The following is a 21556-nucleotide window of genomic DNA, read 5'->3' as shown; positions in this document are numbered from 1 at the left end:
TTAATGCTATAAAGTGAGAATTGTATTTTAAAAAAACTCAGACATCAGCAAAAAACAGTCACCATTTTAAAAGTTTAACATATTGAAATCAATCACCACAACAGAGAAATTGAGAAGCTTGATTTCTATGTAAATTGGAAAAATTGATACATTGGTTTGTGATATCAGCTCATTTGTCAAATCTTAGAGAGAAAAATTGTGTGAGATTATAATCTTACAGGTTTATGACGGATTTGTGAGGCTGCCCCGCTCCCAAAAAAACCCCAGCAAGAAATAGGGGAGGGAAAAACAAGAAACCTTGGTAGGAGATTCAAGTCAGCTCACTCAAAGATCATTTAATCTAGAAGGGTAGACAACACAAATGGAAAAGATCTGTTAAGATTTCTATAATGAACTCTTCCTCCTTCAGTGACAGTGAAATCACCTAGCTTTGACTGTCATATTATAGTCATGATTGACAGTATGGGATAGCTGAATTGATACTGAAGGAAAAAAAAGATGGGAAAAGGGGTTAAACCAGACAAAGTATAATACAGAAGAGATCTATACAAAAGTAACAGACCTTGGGAAATGAATCCTCAAGATACTTGCATAAGGGAAGGATGTCAGAGGTTTAGAAAAGTATATAGACAATATTAAAGAAAAAGGGTCCCTGAGAAAATATTAGTAATTAGCATACTACACTCTTTTTTTCCCCATCTCTATAAAATCTTCATGAGAATAATCTTTATATGCATGCCTAAATGAAGTTATAAAAAGAAACAAACTTTCACAAATAGCATTCTATGGCAGCTCAAATCTTTATAGTCACTGACATCTAGGTGGTACAGTAAATAGAATGTTAGACCTGAAGTCAGGAAGACTCTAATCTGAATTATCCTTCAGACTATTACTAGCTATATGACCCTGCATGAGTCACTTAACTTTTATAAAGCATAATTTCTCATCTCCAAAATGGGGAAAATAATAACATTTACTTCCTAGGGTTTTTGTAAGGATCAAATGAGAATGTATGTAAAGTAATTTCCAGTACTTTATACTGAAATGCTATATAAATCCTAGCTACTATAATTACTAAAGAATATAAAATACCATTGAGCTTATTTTTTTCCTATAAATATGCTATTTGATTCATTAGAGCCAAATGCCCCCTTAAAGACTATTTTCCAATAAGGGGTCTCTCATGTATATGTTAATATCATAAAATTCCTTAAAGGATGAAACAGAGGGATTTAACTGCCTTCTCATTACAACTACCATGGAGGCATCAATCAGGGAGAAGTCTGCCTGCTGAAGTTGGCCAAGGACAAGGAGAACGTCCATTGAAAAGACAAATTCTTTAGATGCTTCTGTAGGCAGATTACATTAAGCCCTGGATCACTGTAGAGCTGATCCATGATGATATCCATAATCATTCTAAAGAATTTGGCCTGACCACGCAAGAGGAAAAAAAAAAGTCAATCAACAGACATTTATTTATTAAGACATTTCTATGGCAGAGACACTATGGTAAGCACTGAGGATATAAAGGCAAAAATGATCCCTGCCCTCAAGGAGCTCACAGTCTGTTGGGGGAAACATTGTGCATGTATGTAAAAGTAGCAGCAGACATCCTCAACTCCATGAAGATTTTAGGCAGGGGGATGGAGGGTGGGCAGTGTTTTGCCTGGTGGTATACATAAAAATATTTAAGTTTTATGGGAATTCTAGCTTATGATAAGGTTGTAAGTATATACCACCAGAAAGTCTTAGTATAGATCAATTATTTATTATTCTTAGTAGAACAATTTTTTAAAAAAAGAAATGGTTAAAAACAATAAAAGTATCAAAAGGCAGTGATACTCATTAGAACTGTAAAGTACACTCACACACCCACACACACCAGAAAAACCTCAGAATCAAAGTAAAGCAAAGAGCACAGAATAACTGAATATACATACTCCTTGTTATCTTGTCTCTTCGGATCTGATCTGGAGCTATCACGGTAAACCCAGCCATGCTAAAATAGGGGGAAAAAACATTATTTAAGGATGTGCTTCCTGGGATAACCTCCATTACATAGTCATGCAAAAAATAATCATTTATTTTAAATATCATTAAAATTGCTTCCTCTTGAGAAGGGCTAGCCACCATCATGATCAACAATATTCATTGGGCGGCTTCTATGCACAGATATTCTTCTAGGATCTCTAAAGGAAAAAAAGCAAGTATATAGAATGGCCCCTAACCACAAGTGTGTAAACTGCCTCGCTGAGGTGCCTAGGCATACATACGTGAAAAGGTGACAGTCTATGATGCTTGCTAAAGGAGCGGTTCCCAATGATGGCTATGCCAGCTCAGAGGCAGAAGAGATGGGGTGGGCTTTTTAGAGGAGAAGAATTTAAAATAGGCCTCTTGACTGAAACAGTCAGTAGAGTGCATGCTTTGAGTGGTTTTTCTATCAGCTACCATACATGGAAAACTTAAGAGTTAGGGAGTATAATAGAGAGAGGGCTGGACTTGGAACCAAGAAGACTTGGGTTCTAGTTCTACTTTTAGATTTTTTACTCTCTGTATAACCATGAACAAGTCACTTAACTGCTTAGCACCCTCAGAAAACTCAGATAAATGAGTTAGGATCTGTATCAATAAAAAAAAAATTCATCCTCACTGAGATTTCCCAACACTAAATAAATCACAAGTTGGGGGGGGCAACCCCCAAACAAACAGAATCAGGAGAAAGAGAAGAATATTGTGAAAACAAAAACAACCAACTTTGAAAAAGACTTAAAAACTCTGATCAATGCAATAACCACCCACAATTTGCACAGGACTGATGAAGAATGTGACCCACCACCTGACAGCGAAGATGGACTCACACAAAATGAGACATACATCTTTGACGTGGCCAATGTTAGAATTTATCTCACTTGACTATACTTATGGGTTATACAGATTTTGGTTTTTTTTTTTTCCCTTTCTCCATGGGGATGGAGTGAGAAGAAAAAACTTAATGGATAAAAATTTCAAATTTGTTTATGAAGACCTTTGCAGAGCACTAGAAGAACCCAGGTATTTGACATCAAGCAGAGCCAAGATAAAGCACAGAAACAGACTGCAGCTCGTGAGTAGGTAGGATACAAGAGAAAATACTGTGGTAAACACAATCAAGGTTTGCACATATGGAGTTTTAAACCAATTACTCTTTAGAGGACTCCTTATTCAACAAGGAAATGTGTAACTTCAAAGAACAAACTAGCGAAGGTTGAACAGCAGAGGCCAAAAGGGCTGATTAACAGAAACCATTTCTTCCTTATCTCATTACTTACCTAGCAGCAAGGTTTCAGCCAACTTCAAACCAGCCTGTAATTTTAGGCACGTGAATGTTAGGGAGACAACCACCGTTGCATGCAAATTGGGCTGTGGAGATCCAATTACCCAACGTATATCAGTAGAAGGTGCACTTGAAGCCCAGTGTGCACCCAGGGTTATGAATACAAAATTAGGAAGCTGTTGCTGAAAATTAATCCCTTGCCCATTACATAGTCTCTGTTCGCTCAGAAGGAAGATTTTTCACTCCTCAACGGCCATGATTTCAGAAGATCTTGGTTGCTGCAACTCCTACTGCAAGGCTTACAGTCCTGAATGTGGTCAAGCACCATAGCACCCAAGCAGACAAAGGCGCAGGATCTGGTCTGAAGAGTTAAGAAATGGCAGGTCCTTTCCTAACTCCATATACTGCATGACCTTCCAAATCTAACAAAGTCAAAAAGGATTTTTAAGCAGTTATTATGAGCTAGGTACTCTGCTATATGACCAAGTATTTCAGTATCACAAATTAAGAGAATCTGCAGGGTGGAAGAAACCTCAGAGAAACTCTAACTCCAACATAACAACATGACAGGTGAGGAGAAGAAGCACGGAAGGGAATAAGCATTTATATAGTGCCTACTGTACGCCAGGTACTGTGCTAAATGCCTTATAGGTATGATCTCATTTGATCCTCACAACAACCCTGGGAGGTAGGTGTTATCGTTATCCTTTTTTTTACAAATAAGGAAGTGAAGACGAACAGGGTCAAGTGACTTGCCTAGGGTCACACAGCTAGCTAGTGTCTGAGGCTGGATTTGAACTCGAGTCTTCCTGACTCTAGGTCTAACAGGCTGTCCACTGCACTATCAGCTTACTCAACACACTGACAAGTGGTCGTCCAACTTTTGTTGGAAAATCTCTAGTGAGAAGAAAGCCACAACGCTCTAAACCATTCCACTTTTAGATAACAGCAAGGTGGCTTAGTGGAAAATCCAGCCTCAAATAATTACTAGCTGTATGACTCTGGGTAAGTCCTTTACCCTCTGTTTGCCTCAGTTTCTTCAACTGTAAAACAGGGATAATAATAACACCTGTCTCCCAGGATAGTTATGAGGATCAAATGAGATCATATTTGCAAAACTTTAAAGAACTGTATAAATGCTAGCTATTTATTATTATGAATTATTATAGCGCTCATTAGGAAATCTTTCCCTAATAGAGTCCAAATGTGCATCTCTGTAACTTCTACCCTACTGTTTCTAGTTAAATCTTTGGGGCCAAGCAGAACATGATTAATTCCTTTTCCGTAGGACAACTTGAACACTTTTAAATGGTGTCCTGTTGTCCCCAAGGCTTCTTTCTCTTCTCATGCCCAGATTCCTTCAAACAATCCTCACAGACCACGATTTCAAGGCTCTTTACCAGCTTGTTTGTCCTCCAGTTCTGTGAGTTCTGTTTTAGGCTGTCATTGAAAAGATAAAGTCTCAAAATGTGGCCTAAATAAAACCAACATACAACAGAATTATCACCTGTCACAAGAAATTAAAACTAAGCTCCTCCCTCCAGATCTGCCCAATAGAGAGGCCATGTTGCTAGAGGCTAAGACATTCAACTCCACACTTTCTAGGACCAGACGTCCTCATCTTCACTTTGGCCCATCATCCACCCTGCGGGACCTACTACCATTACTATACATCACACACACACACACACACACACACACACACACACACACACTACACAACACACACTTTCCATTGCCTCTGGAAAGGGTGTTTTAAAAACTGCATTATGGCTCCACTAGACATCTTTTTTACTTCCCAATCCATAACTCCCTTCCTTGGCCACCATTCACAGAGGTATGTGGAGATTAGAACCAGAGATACATACACTTACACACATACATTATAGTCTCTCCCATTAGAATGTAAGCTCCTTGAGGGCACAGACTGCCTTACTTTTGTATTTATATCCCCAGCACTTAGCCTAGAAATTGGCATGTAGCAAATGTTTAATAAATGCTAGAAAAGGTCCACCCAACTTTCCAAAAAAGAGAAGAGAGGAGAGTCTGCAAAGTATCGGCCAGTGAATTTGACTTTTGATTCCTGATAAATTCTAGAATCTATTAATAAAAAAAGAATATTGATTATAAGGAGTCAGCTTGGCTTCATCAAGAATATGTCATACAGGCTAATGTTATGTCTTTTTTTTAAGACATGCATTGTAGCATCTAGTTGACCCATGTTGAAGCTGTGTTGTCCTAAAACTCCCTTTTTCAGACAAACTGCAATCTGGCCCTACCTATTCCATCTTGTACCTGATTTTTTAAAAAAATCTAAATGTAATGCTTTACATTTATCCCTACTAAATTATATCTTAATAGAGTCAGCCCAATATATTAGCTTGTCAAGATCTTTTAATTCCTGCTCTCCAATATCTGATAAACATGTCATCATCTATGCTTTTATCCAAACCATCCAACAACATATGGACACATGAAGATCCCCACCATACTTCACTGGAGCACAACCCCCGCTTCTAAATTTAAACTGAATGACTGATGGCTACACTTTGGGTTCAGGCACTTAGTTTTGAGACTACATAACTATAGTATTTTCTAGTCCAATTTTCCATGAGTATAATGTGGGAAACAGTTCTTTGCTAAAATTTAGGCACACTATATCAAATGTTCCCCTGATCTACAACTCTAGTAATCTTGTCTTTAAAAAAAAAGACATAATGTTAGTCTGCATGACATGTCCTTGATGAAGCCAAGTTGGCTCCTTATAATCAATGTTTCTTTTTTCTAGAAATTCACTAACCATTTCTTTTATCAATAGATCCTAGAATATATCAGGAATCAAAGTCAAATTTGCTGGCCTATACTTGCAGACTCTACTCCCTTCTCTTTTTCAGAAAGTTGGGAGAACCTTAAACACCTGTCCCCCTTTCTCCATGATATTTCAAAGAACGTCAATAGAAGTTCAGCAATCAACATATACAAGTCTTTTCAGAACCCAAGAATATAGTCCATCTGGGCCAGGTGAACTCATGAAGAGCAGCTACTTCTGTATTTCTTTGGGGTATCAACTCCCTGTTAGCCATTTTTCATTCTGTCCCTCTAAATCTGAATGTTATTTTTCTTGGCAGTGAAAACAAAAACAAAATTAGACTTGAGTAGCTCTGCCTTCTTTCCCTTGTCCATGATTGGCCTGTCAAGCAAAGCAGGAATCCTTTCTTTGATCTTCTTCTCTCCAATGGAGGGAAGGAAGGGAGAAAGGAGAGAAGGAGAAAAGGAGAGAGTGAAAGAAGGAATGACAGAAGGAAAGAAAAGAGTAGGGAGGGGATTAGGGGGGAAAGGAAGAAGGGAAGAAAGAAAGGGAGAGAAAGGAGAAAGGGAAAGAGGGAGAGGGAGAGAATGGGAAAGGAAAGCAAAAGAAAGAAAAAGAAAGAAAGAAACCCTTTTCACTGGCTTCACATTTGTCAGCCTCAGCCCAATCTGAGCTCTAGTGTTCCTGTGTTATTCTTATGGGACCTTAATGAAATGTATTTAGTCTCCTTGACCTGTCTTTGTTTTCATCTTCTGTACATTTTTTTCAAGTTCATGTATATCCACATTCATTTCTTTAGATACCTCATTCTCTTCCTGAATTTTTCCTGAATAAATCCTCAGAATTATTTCCTTGTGCGTCTTCAGAATTTCATTCTTGAGAGTTTCCCGTATTTCCTAGTCTGATTTCCCCTGTAGAGTTTTGATCTATGAGGTTCTAACTGAACCCTTCAAAATATGCTCTCCCAAACCAAGGGTCCATATCAGACTGTACTCAGCTTTCCTCTCCTCCATCACAAATGCTAACAAGGAATGATTGTCTTCCCCCACACCCACCAAGAGAATTGAACCTAGAAGATGCCCTAATTGGTTCTTATATATTTTGAAGAATGAAGTAAAGAAATTATTAGCTGCTCTGTCTGGGGCAGAGAGAAAACACCCACTGATGTCAAGAAGATTGAAGTCAATATGATATCATGAGTCCTTACAAAGCTTGTGATCTGTTTCTCAAATGCGTCTTCATCTACTTCTTCCTTCTGTTTAGGTTGTCTATTTTGTCCTTGTTGTTTAGTCAATTTCAGTCATCTCTGATCCTGTGTCTCCACTGGGGATTTCCTGGTAAAGATACTGAAGTGGTTTGCCATTTTCTTCTCCAGCTCATTTGACAGATGAGGAACTGAGGCAAACAGGGTTAAGTGACTTAACCAAGATCACACAGCTATTAGGTCTCTCAGGCTAGATTTGAACTCAGGAAGATGAGTATTCCCAACTTCAGGCACACTATCCACTGCACCACCTAGCTGCTCCTATAGTAATCTCTGATGTATTGCTTCTGTATTAACTTGCATTGCTTAACCCAAATGCTCTCTAGCGTGACTGTTCTTCTCCCATCTCTATCCTCCATTCCTGGATTTCTTTAAAAAAAAAAAAAAAGGTTTCATCTTAAAATACAAGGCTACTCTGTACCAGCCTCCATCTTTAACTACCTGTGTATTTCGGGGTAAAAAAGGCATGCTTTTTCAGAATAATTTTGTAGTCATGGGTCCTTTTTCTACTAAGTTTTAATATTAGCTATAAAAAGTAAAATTTCCTCCTTCTATTAAGACTTTCAAGTTCAACTTGCTCGTTACCCATACACTGGATATGTATATACATATGTGTGTGTGTGTGTGTGTGTGTGTGTGTGTGTGTGTGTATGTGTGGGTTATGTGTTGTTATATACACCCAAAGTGTGTAGGAGAGTGAATACCAATAGGAGATATTGGCAGATATAAATCCTAGCTGGATGGAGAGACAGAATTTTCTCCCTCCTCCTTCCTTTCCACTTTGAAACCCACAGAATTAGATTTACAAGACACGGCAAATGTATTTTTACCAGCCCTTGTGAGCTATACTCCATCACAGACCAGGAGTCCATCATCCTCATACACTGAGCCGTGTCTCAGAATTTCAAATTCCCTGATCAGACACTCATCTTCTAATGAGTTTTTCATTTCCTCCTTCCGTCTGACAAGTCTGAGGAGGTTCTCTGTCCTACATATCTGCACCCTGGGAAGACAGACTTCTCTATTCCAAGTCCACAAATTGATGCTTCAGCTGTAACCCTCAGCAGGGAATCACCAAACCATCATTCCCTTCTTTCCCTGACCCTAACAAGGAGATCTGTCATCTGAAGGCACTTGTGAGTCCATATCATCATTCTTTAAAGGACATATTTATCTGCCTCCCTCTCAAAGGGTTCAGTTCTGGCCTCTTGAGGAAGAAACTCATACAGTATCTGTTACTTAGGTCCAAGTATTCAATCATCCTTATTCCCTTTTCACCTATGTGTGACAATTTTCCCACCTCCTAAAACAGTACAGGATTCCCCACTGCCTCTTCATGTCATTTTTCTTCTTTGTTTTGACAGTGTAGACTTTTTCTTGGTTGGTTTTTTTGCATGTTGATTTTTTAAAAAATATATTCCTCTCTGACAGAAGGGAAGCAGCTAGGTGACAAAATAGATAGAGCATAGGGCCTGGAATCAAGAAGACCAGAGTTCGAATGTGGCCTCAGATACTTACTAGCTGTGAGACCCAGGGGAAATCACTTAAACACTGTCTGCCTCAATTTCCTCAAATGTAAAATGAGGACAATAATAGCATCTATTTCCCAGGGTTATTATGAAGATCAAATGAGGTTTTATTTGTAAAGCACTTAGTACAGTATCTGGCACCCAGTAGGAACTCAATTAAAATTTGTTTCCTTTCTTCTTTCTTTATAACCTGGGGAGTAGGTAGGTACATACTACTTAAAGCCTTTTCTTCAAGGAGGAAGACCAGCCGACACTGTGTGCATAGATAATGATCACCAGACATGTCAGAAAGACAAATTTCATGCCCTTTGAAGTCATTGCAAAATTCTCCCTGCACTCCATGCTTCTCAGAAGCAAAAATTTTTGTCTTCTGCCATACTTAGTAGTTCTTGTGGCCAACTCCCCTGAAATACTGCTGTGGCATTATACTGGGGATCATCTCATTTCCCTGGCACATAGTGATTTATATTGTATTTCACTAAAATAGAAAAGCCTGCCCTATGAGTATCACTTTTGTCTTTCAACACCAGCATGGTGAAAGGATGCTAGCCAATCCATCGCAGTGGTGTATTATCGCCTCAGCACAAAGCTAGGTAGGTTCTCTAGGAAATGCTGTTGTTGTTCAGTTGTTTCAGTCATGTCTGACTCTTTGTGATCCTTTTTGGGGCATTCTTGGCAAAGATGCTGGAGGGTTTGCCATTCCTTTCTCCAGCTCATTTTACAGATGAGTAAACTGAGGTAAGCAGGGTTAAGTGACTTGCCCAGGGACACACAGCTAGTAAATGCATAGGAAATATAAAACATGATTCCAGGAGTCTCCAGGGGTTCCAGGCTGAGGTTTGACTTACAGATTTTCCTCTGAAGTATCTCTTATATCCATCCCTTCCTTTCTTCATCTACTTCCACCACAATACTGTGAAGGATGAATTGGAGAAGAGGGAGACAAGAGGCAGGCATGCAAGGAAGCAAAAGTCCCTAGTGTCTCCCTTCTTCAAAATCATGCTTGATAATACAGTCAAAGTAATCGAATGCGTGCGTAGGTCTGCTCATGTCCCTCCAGTCCTAAAAAACTTCAGTGGCACTGCATTGCCTATCAAAATATCAGCCTGTCTAGACTGAAATTTGAGATCCTCTATAATCATGTTTCAGTCTATTTTTCCAGTCTTGCTCTGCTATGTTCCCCCCTGTGTAGTCCATGTCTGAGCTAATCTGGCCTACTCATTGTTTCCTGATCTCGTCTTATTGCTGTTCAGTTGTATCTGACTCTTCATGACCCCGTGGACCACAGCCAGGTCCTTCTGTCCTCCACTGTCTCCCAAAATCTGTCCATGTTCATGTTTGCTGCTTCCGTGATGCTGTCTATCCATCTCATCCTCTGCTATCCCCTTCTCCTTTTGCCTTCAAACTTTCCAAGCATCAGAGCCTTTTCCAATGAGTCCTGTCTTCTCATTATGTGGTCAAAACATGTCAGCTTCAGTGTTCAGATCTCATCTTAGCCTTTCCTAACTCCATACACTTCTTTATACATGTCACTCCCTTCTTGCCCCATACTTGAAACTGATTCCATCAGATCCCCATCTCCATCTAACAGCCTTCCTCTCATAGACCCTGCTCAAATGTTACCTCATCCCAATTACCACTCCTGATATCCCCCACCCAGATAGAGGTGCTCCCTCCCTCAATGTTCCCCACCCAGCTATTCTACTTGACCTTTCCTATGTTCTGAATTGCCTCCTTACAGTATAAGTTTTTTGTGTCTCATTTGTCTCAGTTGTCTGCAACAATAAGATAAGATCAGGAAATTAGTAGCCTCGCTTAGCTCAAACATGGAATACACAGAGAGGAATATGGTAGGATAAGACTGGAAAAATAGATTGAATCATGATTGGGAAGGATCTCAGATTTCAGTCTAGAGTTTTAATTTTGATAGGCAATGCAGTGTCACTGAAATGTTTTAGGATAGGAGGGACATGAGCAGACCTACACATGCATTTGATTAATTTGATTGTATTATCAAGGAGAGACTAGGGATTTTTACTTCCTTGTGTCTCATTTGTGTGTCGTTATCTTATTACATCACATGCTCCTTAGGAGTAGGAATAGTATTTAGTACAGTGACCTGTGTATAGTAGGCAGTATATATTTGTTGAATTGAAGAAGCAGAGATATTAACACAATACCCCTGCCAGAACTCACTCTGCCATGCATAGTCCACAATTCAAGACAAGCATGACCCAAACAAGTCTTTTTTATGGTACTAGATTAGCCATGCTTCAACAGTATACTGTGGAGCTGCTATTCATGAATTTTCAGCTACATGGATGCATTCAGACTCAGATTCTAATATAGAAATGCACTTTTCTCCAATTTCATTGTATGCCCCTGATTTACACAATCAGCAGTTTGAGAGACAGCCTGGCATAGCGGAAAGATCGCTGGATTTGAAGTCAGAGCATCTGGGCTTAAATCCTCAGTGCTTTGTGACCCTGGGTAAGTTATTTAATCACTCCAGGTCTCAATTTCTTCTTCTGTCAAATGAGGTAATTGACCTTAAGGATCTCTAAGTTTTCTTCCTGCTCTAAATTCCATGATGGATTAATGATTTTTTTAAAAGGATCATTGATTACATTTACCATATTTGAAAATTCTTGCTTAAGTTGTGCCCTAAGGGTTATAAAACTGTGTATACCCTTTGATCCAGCAATAACACTATTAGGTCTATTTCCCAAGGTAATCAGGGAAAAAGGAGAAGAACCTGTATGTTCTAAAATATTTATAGCGGCTCTCTTTGCTATTGCAAAGAACTGGGAAGTGAGAGGATGCCCATCAATCTGGGAATGGCTGAATAAGTTGTGGTATACGATTGTAATTAAATATTATTGTGTTCTAAGAAACGACAAGCAGGTTGGTTTTAGGGAACCATGGAAAGACTTCCATGAAATAAGAGAGTGAAACCAGAACCAAGAGAATGTTGTATACAGTAACAGCAATATTTTTGAAAAGTAACTATGAATGGCCAAGTTATTTTGAGTAATATGATCATTCAAATCAACTACAAAGGACTTATGAAGGAAAATGCTATCTCCCTCCAGAGAAAAGAACTGACAGAATTGTGTATTATATGGATCCACATTTCTTTCTTTCTCTCTCTCTCTCTCTCTCTCTCTCTCTCTCTCTCTCTCTCTCTCTCTCTCTCTCTCTGTCTCTCTCTCTCTATATATATATGTATATATATACACACATATATATGTATATATACATATATGTATATATACACACATATACATACATATACATATATGTGTATCTATATATACACATACACACATATACATACATATACATATGTGCATGTATCTCTCTATATATGTATATATGTATCTCTCTCATATATATATGTGCATGTATCTCTCTATATATGTATATATGTATCTCTCTCATATATATATGTATATATATACACACGTACACATGTCCGTGTGTATCTCTCTCTATATATAAATATATATAACATACATATATGTCTGTGTGTAACTCTTTCTATATATACATATACATACATGTCTGTGTGTGTGTGTGTCTCTCTCTCTCTATATATATACACATATACATATATATATACACACATACTCATATATGTGTGTATCTATATATAAATATATGTACACGTGTGTATCTCTCTATATATACACATAAATATACATGTATATATACACACATATATACTGTTGACCCTCTCTAACATGAGGTTGGAAGGGAGGGAGGGGGACAACTCAAAATTCAAAATGTAACCAAAAATAAATAAAATAATTTTTTAAAAAGAAAGTTATTGCTCATCTAATAAAAAGTTGAGATCCGTCAAAATATCGATTTTTTTTTATCTTAGGAACTGGGTTAGACTGTATGAGCATTATAGCAAATGGAAGAGATGAGAAGGAGGTGACAATCATAGAGTCTCTTAAAAATGTAACAAACAATCATTTCTGGGGTCTTAATCGCAAGCATTGTTAACCTCTAGATTCAGGGATGGGGAAAGAGCAGGGCTCAGTTATGAGAAATATCATATTATAGGTTTGGAAATTCATGGGACAATCATCATTAGCAATATTTTACCATCTATAAGAACCAAATCCAAGATATGCCACGTGATCTGGAAGAAAACATGCTCCTAAGTAATTCAGTTTCTATTCTTCTAGCCTGTTCTAAGAGAATAATTTAAATCTAAGGAGCTGCCTTCCATTTCTAACAATATCATGCAGTGTGCCATATAATGTCTCCATATATTTAAATATCCACCTCTTCTATCTTGGCCTTCTCTTGATGTGAATACCAATGTTACTTATTCATGTTTTTCAGCCAATTAGTTCTTACCCACAGTTAAGTGGCCTCTGTTGTTTTAACCCACATATCATCCATTTCAACAACCTCTCACAACGCTTCTGATCCCGAAAAGCCCAATCTAGCTACACTTAGCATTCCAGTCAGTTTCCTGATTAAGCAAAATCCAAGCTACCGAAATAAATGTGTATCTTTGAAAATGAGTTTCCTTAATTACCTCATTGAAATTTAATGAAATATCCCAATTTGGAAGATTATTTTAACTTCCCAATAGCACACACACATCAATGAGATAATTAAGGGAGAGTTTATGAAAGGAGACAAGTTTTCTGTTGTTCAAAGTTTCTCCCTCCCCAAAGGAATACCACCTTCCCTACCCCAAAAGAAAGATTTTTCTTTGTAATATATTTTTCTGAGGTCTCCCTGGGCCATGGAGATTGGTTTCCTTTAGAGAAATCTTTGCATGATTCTCAGAACTTGTCATCAATAGGGTGTCTAGGAAAAATTTTCTGTGGTAGTGGTGAAAAACATCTTGACAGGCTCCAAGTGTTACATAAACATATTCCCCTGGGTGAGCATGCTGTACCAGATGCTATTTAAATTTCTAATTAGGAAAAACACTGGCCTGACTATCAAAAGCAAATATCCAACAAAATATGAGAGAGAGGAAGGATTAAATATTCATCTGTAGGAAAGAAGAATTTCAAAAGAAGAGGTATAATACATTCAGTGGAAAATTCATTTAAAAAAATAGTTTGGGACCCAAGGTGCAGAAGGAGACATAAATTCTTGGACATGGCAAATACATAGATTTGTTTTGCTCGACTATACTTATTTGTTACAAGGATTGGGTTTTTCCCTTTTTTGTGGGGAAAAATGGAGATAGCAGTATTAATAGTGTTGCAAAAATGATAAAAATAAAAGAGGATTATTGGAACATCTTATTATTTGAGCAGCTATGTGCCTCAATAGATAGAGTGCCAGGTCTTGAGCAAGGAAGACTCACGTTCCTGAGTTCAAATCTGGCCTTAGACACTTAGTACTTGTGTAACCCTAGGCAAGTCACTTACACCTGTTTGCCTCAATTTCCTCATCTGTGAAATGAGCTGGAGAAGGAAATGGCAAAGTACTCCCGTATCTTTGCCTAGAAAACCCCAACTGGGGTTATAAAGAGTTGGACATGACTGAAAACAACTGGGCAACAATATTGAAGCATCTTAAAAATGCACAAAGGGAACCAGGGAAAAGTTCAGAAGGAAACAAACAAGCAGGACACCTTTGAAAATAACATTGAATTTCTTATATGCCCTGAAAAAGCAGGCTATACATAAAAATTCAGTTTCACACAATCTTCCTTTTCAATTTTACTTTCTACATGGAAATTCTCTCTTTTTTTTTTAGCATTTATTAAATTGGAAATTTAAAAAAAATTCAAATAGTTTGAGGCCCTCACCATCCCATAAAATTCTCCTCTTGGGTGGGAATTTAGTTCCTAGAATCTCAGTGTTGGAAAGGATGTCAGATACAATCTAGGGTAGACCAACCCACTCCTAAAGCAGTAGTCCTCTCTAAAGCACTCTTGACATATGTCCATCAGAACTCCACTTGAAAACCACTGATGTGCAACTCACTACTGCCCAGAGCAGACCAGTCTAATCTTTAGACAGCTCTGTTGTAACATTTTTCCTTATGTAAAGCAAAACCTTCCTTAACAACTTGAATCCACTGTTCCTGGGTCTACTCTTCAGGTCTTCCAGGCTAAATACTCCAGTACCTTTAACCTGTAGTTACTCACATGGCATAATCCTAAAGCCCCTTGTCATGTAGGCTCCCCTCTTCTGGATGTTGTCTAGCTAACTGGCATTTTTGGTAAGATGTGGTACCCAGAACTGAACTCAGCATTAAAGATGTAGACTGACCAGGGCAGAGTATCTTAGACACTATCCTGCTCTCAATAAAGCCTATGACCACACAAATTTGCCACATTATTAACTCCTCATGAATATTCAGCCCACTAACACTGCCCCTTTACTCCAACCCAGGTCCTTTTCAGAAAAGCTTCTGTCTACCAACAGTTTCCCCATCTTGGATTTGCAGAGTTGACTTTTTGAACCCTAAGCTTAAGGCCTTACAGTTATCCCAGTATTGAATCTGGCTCATCATTCGAGCTGATATCTTAATTCCATAATCCATAATTCCATAATCATTCAGCAGGTTAGCTATCTCCCCCAACTTTGTTTTATTTGCAGATTTGATAAACATACTTTCAATCACATCACTGATAAAAAAAATATTAAAGAGAAGATGGCCAAAGGTAGGTCCCTGGGAGACCTCCCTCTAGGCTGAGAGTAATCCATTAATATCCTTTGGGTCTGGTTGTTTGACTATTCTGATTCTACCTAAATCTACTATCAGCTAGGACATATCTTTCCAACTAATATCTTGAGATTCTTTTTGTCAAGTGTCTTCTGATGCCCAGGCATACTCTGTCTAGTGCATTCCACTGAATTACCAATCTATCAACCTTGACAAGAAAGGAAATGGGACTCTTCTCACTTGACATTCTTGAAACATATTGGCTCTTAGCCTAGTGAGACAGTGTGGTACAGCAAAAAGCTCTCTGACTTAGAGGCTCAGTGACCCATAGTTATACACTTAGCAATCACCAAGGCAAGATTTTTCCACTTGGATTTCCTATGAATGAGCCTCAATATCAGCTTATAGTTTTCTGTGGAGTGGAGATCATAATTACACTCCATACCCTCAACAGAAGATGGTAAGTAAAGTGCTTCACAAATCCTAAAGCACTCCATAAAATGCGAGTTATCAGTACTCACAAGCCATCATTTAACAGTATGTTCTAGTATTTTCTTAAGGGTCAAGGTTAGGCTCACAAATCTAGCTTTTATAGCATCTTCCCTCTTCTCTTATTTAAAAATCAGTACATTTGCTTGTCTCCATTCCTAAAGTTTCTCCTATTCTCCACAATTTATCAAAGATCATTGACCACATGGCAATACTATAGCCAAGTCCTTCCACTATCATGGATGGAATGTGACTGGGCTTGGTGAGGTTATTCCAGTGCTCTCTTGTTATAGGTCCTGACACCACTAACCGTCTTCGTCCTTTTCTTCCCAGTCTAAAGACCTTTGTCCAGAAACAAAAATGGAGATGTAAGTAGCTCTGCCTTGTCTCTACTGATCTCTTGCCTCTATGTTTTCTGACCATCTATCTACCCCAAAAGTAAGGTTCCAACCTTGCCCTTGGTGCCTTCTTTCCTAACACGTAAGATTTATAAAAGTCCTTTTGTTGGAGTCTTCAGAACACATGGCCAACTTGAGCTGGTTCTGAGTGTCAGTGTCCCTGGCACTCTTCTTAAATACCACTCCTTGTATTCATTTCTGGTAGCCTCGTTGCTTCCATATTTCAGAAGGCATTTTCTTTCCTTTTTAATCCAAGATGGTTACTGAAGTTTCCTGTGCATTTATATCAGTGTCTTACAGCGACATTGGAAAGAGCACACATTTGGACTTGTAGTCAAGATGACTGAGAATGTTTATTTTCATGAAGAGAAGACTTAGGGGAAAACTCCATAGCAGTTACTGGAATCCTGTTACATGGAAAAGGGATTAAACTTGTCTTACCTGGATCCCAATGACAGCTCTAGGAACAATGGATGGAAACTGCAGAGAAGCAGATTTCTTTTCCATGCAAGGAAAAGCTTCCTAAAATTTGGAACTGGCCAGAAGGGGAAGGGGCAACCTCAGGATATAGTCGAGTTCCCACTCACTTCAGATCTTCAAGCAAAGGCTGAATGACCACTCGTTGGGTATTGTAGAAGGAAGGCATTCTCAGTCAGATACACAGGGCATCCCCAAAGTGGTAGTGCAGTTTCAGATTAGGCTTAAAACCACACTAAGACTCTGGAAATACCCTTTACGCCCTGGACTAGATGACATCTGAGGTCCAAACTCTTACATTCTGATTCAAATCCTGACTCTAACATTTAATTGTGTGACCCTCAGCAATAACAGTAACAACAATAATATAACAACGTGGGGCAGCTAGGTGGCATAGTGGATAGAGCACCGGCCTTGAAATCAGGAGGACCTGAGTTCAAATCTGGCCTCAGACCAAACACTTGACACTTACTAGCTGTGTGACCCTGGGCAAATCACTTAACCCCAATTGCCTAAAAACAAAAAACAAATAACAAATAACAAATAATATAACAATGAGAATGACAATCATAATGTTGGTAAGTTGTTTTTCCAGTCATGCCTGACTCTTTGTGGCCCCATTTGAGATTTGCTTGGCAGAGATATTGGAGTGGTTTGCCATTTCCTTCTCCAGTTAATTTTACAGATGAGGAAAACTGAGGCAAATAGGATTTAAATGACTTGCCCAGATTACACAAGTAGTAAGTGTCTGAGGCCAGATTTGAACTCAAATAGATGTCCTTCCTGACTCTAGCCCAGCCCTCTATCCATTGTACCACTTAATAATAATAATAGCTAACATTTATATAGAGCCTACTGTGTGTTAGGCACTATGATGAACACTTTACAAATACCATCTCATTTGATCCTCACAACAGCCCTGCAAGGTGGGTGGTATTATTATCCTCATTTTACAGATGAGGAAACTGAGGCTAACCGAGGTTATAAGTACCTTGCCCAAGGTCACACAGCTAGTAAGTATCTGAATATAATGAATATGGCTAACGCCATATTTGAACTCAGGTCTTCCTGACTCCGGGCCCCACGCTCTATCCACTATATCATCTAGTTCTTCTAAGCAAATTACTTAAACTTTCTGAGATTCAATCTCATATGTAAAATAGGGATAATATTCCACTATTACCTCAGACATGATGTGAAAACGTGTACTGTGAACCTTAAAATACCATGCCCAAGTGACATTTATTGTTCCTTATCATAATCACTTGTGTTTATACCATTAGAATTTCATTCTTGAAAGCATCTCAACCTCAAACTAACTTCCCTGTAAGAAATTTGGCCTTTCATCTTTTGAACCTGTTGGAATCTTTTTTTCCTAAACATAAGCCATATGTAAGTCTATGGTGATCTTTCACCTCCTCGTCTAAAATGTTATGTTCACTGGCTCCTAAGTTCTAATCATTTCTGCTTTACCAACCAATTCCTCTTTACCGGTCTCAGTATTAGACACTGGCTTCCCTCTTCTCTACCCTCTGAAAAATTAAATGATCATTTAGGGAGGCCAAAAACCCTAGCTGTTTCTATTTTTCCCAAAGAAAGTATTCGAGCAGATCTTGAATTTCCACAGATACGTGGATAGTTGAAATGCCCCATTATGTATTACTTGATCATGCCTCACGTCAGTGTGGTGATCAATTTCCCCCAAGTCATTATCCAATTTAAATCATTATCATTTTCTACAGTGATTTTCATGACATGTCCCATGCCCTTCTTTGAATCTCCAAGTGATTAGCACAGTGCCTGGCACAGAGTGAATGCTCAATAAATGCTTGTTGTCTTTACAGAAAAATCCTCTTCTGAACTTCCTTAGTCCTGTCAAGAGCACCATGATCATTCCAACCACCCAGGTTCATCCTTGGCATCAACCTCCAATCCTCAGTCTCACCCCATCTCTTCCACGCGTCCTTTTCTCTCCAGGTACACAGCCATCACCTCAGTTCAGGCCTTCATCTCCTCTCCCTTTAACTCTTCAATTAGCCTCCTAATTGATTCCCCTACCTCAAGTTTCTCTGTGTTCCCATCCAGATTCCATACAACTGTCAGATTGATGTTCCTAAAGCACAAGTCTAACTAGGTCATTCCACTACGAAACAAAACTCCAGTAATTCCCTACTGTGCCTCTAGGATAAACAATAAAATCTTCTACTTGGCATTTAAAGCCCTTCACAATCTGGCTCCAAACGAGCTTTCCAGCCATATTACATATACATTATTCTCCTATGTTCACTATGCAGAAAAACTGTCCTCATTAATCCTCATATACAGAACTCCATCTTCCACTCCTGATCCTCTTCACCAGCTCTTACCTATGCCTGTTATGCACCACCTACTCACCCTCTCTCTCTTAGAATCCTGGGTTTTCTTGAAGGCTCAGCACACATTTCTTGATACATGAGGACTTTCCTGATCCCTCCTCTCCAAATCACTTTGTATGTACCTCTATATGTACATGTCTCCATAGCTAAACTATAAGTGCCCTGAGGGCAAGAATTGATTTCCTCCTTGTCTTCTTATCCTGGCCCATAAAAATGCTCATTGGCTGAAGGAAAAAAAAAAAAAAAAAGAATAATTATCCTATCACAGTTCACATTCATAGTAAGTAGAAATCATAGCAATGGCTTAAACAGACAAACAATGAAGACAGATCACAAGTGAGCTTAAATTACAAGGGGCTAGGAAGGGTGAAGGGGCAGCTAGGCAGCACAGTAGATAGAGTGTAAGGCCTCTAGTAAGGAAGACTCATCTTCCCGAGTTCAAATCCAGCCTTAGACACTAGCTGTGTGACCCTGGGCAAGTCATTTCACCTTGTTTGTCTCAGTTTTCTCATCTGTAAAATGAGCTGGAGAAGAAAATGGCAAACCAAGAAAACCCCAAATGGAGTCATGAAGACTTGGACACAACTGAAAAAACAACTGAACAACAACAAAAGAATGCATGAAGATTTGGCAAAAGTTTATAATTATCGGGTTGCTTGCTACCTTAAATATTTTTTGACAGCAAAGATACAAATCCCAAACAGGCAGGTTATCCAACTGCAATCAACCATCTCCCAAAGTTTATATACTCTTTTTTTAGGATGTGGTCAACACTAGAATTGATACCCTTCTCAAGGGTGGTTTTTAGATTAAAAAGAAAACAACACAGTTACATTCAACATTCATCTTTACAGCACCATTTAAAATTTACATACTGCTTTCTTCCTAACAACTCTGGGAAAGTATTACCAATTCCATTTTCCATAAAGGAAATTCACAGTTGGAACATTTAGGTTCCTTGCCCATTGTCATTCTGCCTCTCAATAAACATAATACATATGAAACTATAGGATGAATTTTTATCCGAACATTTTAACGGCCTCAAATGGATCTATGTCATACACCCCTTAATCTCTACCCTTAAGGAGCATACAATCAAAGTGGGATAGATACTCCTAAACACCCTCCACAGCATCATTTTGAACATGGTGCCACGGAAGCAAGACTAGATTTGGCATCGGAGACCATGGGTTTATTCCGTGCCTCCCTCCCTTACTGTGTGGCCTTGGACCACATTTAACCACCCTGAACCTCAGTTTCTTCATCAGTAGAGGAAGATGATTGGATCAGAGGGCCCCTAAGGTACCTTCCAGTTCTAAATCTTTGATGTCATGATAGAGGCAGCATTCTACCAACACCCTGGGGAAGGGTTTAAGGGGGGGAAACAGCAGCCGACACTTAATATAGTGCTTACTGCAAAAGAGATTACAGGAACATAAATCCAGAACTGGGAGGTACTTCAAGTCCAACCCTCTTGTTTACATATGAGGAGACTAAGGCATTTATTAACCCAAGGTCACACAGATGGTAAGCATCAATCATAGCTGGGATTTCAACCTAAGTCCTCTGGCTCTAAACCCACATGTTATACCATACCTAGATACCCCCAACATGAATTAGGCCTCAACATGACTCTTCCCTTGAACTTTTTTGATGAGACAATTTTAGAACAGAATTCATTTCATTAAACAACAATTTTATTTTGCATGTCTTTTTTCCCTATTCATTCTCAAAATACATCTTTGTTTTGATGATGTGGACAGCTGTACCCCCTATTTAAAAAAATCTCATCTCTAAAATCTCACCCCTTCTTTTATTCCCTGTGAGTTCCATTTATCTCTGCTACAATGATATGCCCTATGATTCTGGATTCTGTCTCAATCTATACATGACAAAATCGCTTGAAGGAACTGGGGCTTAACAGATAAAAATCAAGCTAACAGATCTTCTCTAGAAGCAATAATGCATTTTTGAGTCTATCCTTCTTAGAGGCAGTTAAATGGAAGAGTGGATAGTGGATAGACAGACAGACAGAAAGACAGACAGACAAATAGATACACTTGGAGTCAGGAAGATTGAGTTCAAATCCAGTTACACACACACACACACACACACACACACATACACACACACACACTTACTAGCTATGTCACCTTGGTTAAGTCATTTAACCTCAGTTTCCTGTATCTGTCTAATGGGGATAATAATAAGTTATAGGGTGACTAAAAATTAAGTGATACAGCATATG

At 38.7% G+C, this 21556-nt stretch overlaps 1 protein-coding gene across 1 annotated transcript in view; it reads right to left on the bottom strand.

Moving 5' to 3' along the window:
- The window catches only part of EPSTI1 (epithelial stromal interaction 1), a 110117-nt gene that overhangs the window by 75338 nt on the left and 13223 nt on the right, over positions 1–21556 (bottom strand). The window contains 1 exon segment of the mRNA XM_078147606.1: positions 1941–1999. Within this exon segment, the coding sequence (XP_078003732.1) occupies positions 1941–1999 (59 nt within the window).

This window comes from Phascolarctos cinereus, unplaced genomic scaffold (assembly GCF_003287225.1).
Source record: "Phascolarctos cinereus isolate Bilbo 61053 unplaced genomic scaffold, phaCin_HiC Scaffold_7;HRSCAF=346, whole genome shotgun sequence".
In the NCBI taxonomy this organism is placed as follows: Eukaryota; Metazoa; Chordata; class Mammalia; order Diprotodontia; family Phascolarctidae; genus Phascolarctos; species Phascolarctos cinereus.
Note: the sequence above shows the minus strand (reverse complement) of the source record. Positions and strands in the feature narration are given on the sequence as shown.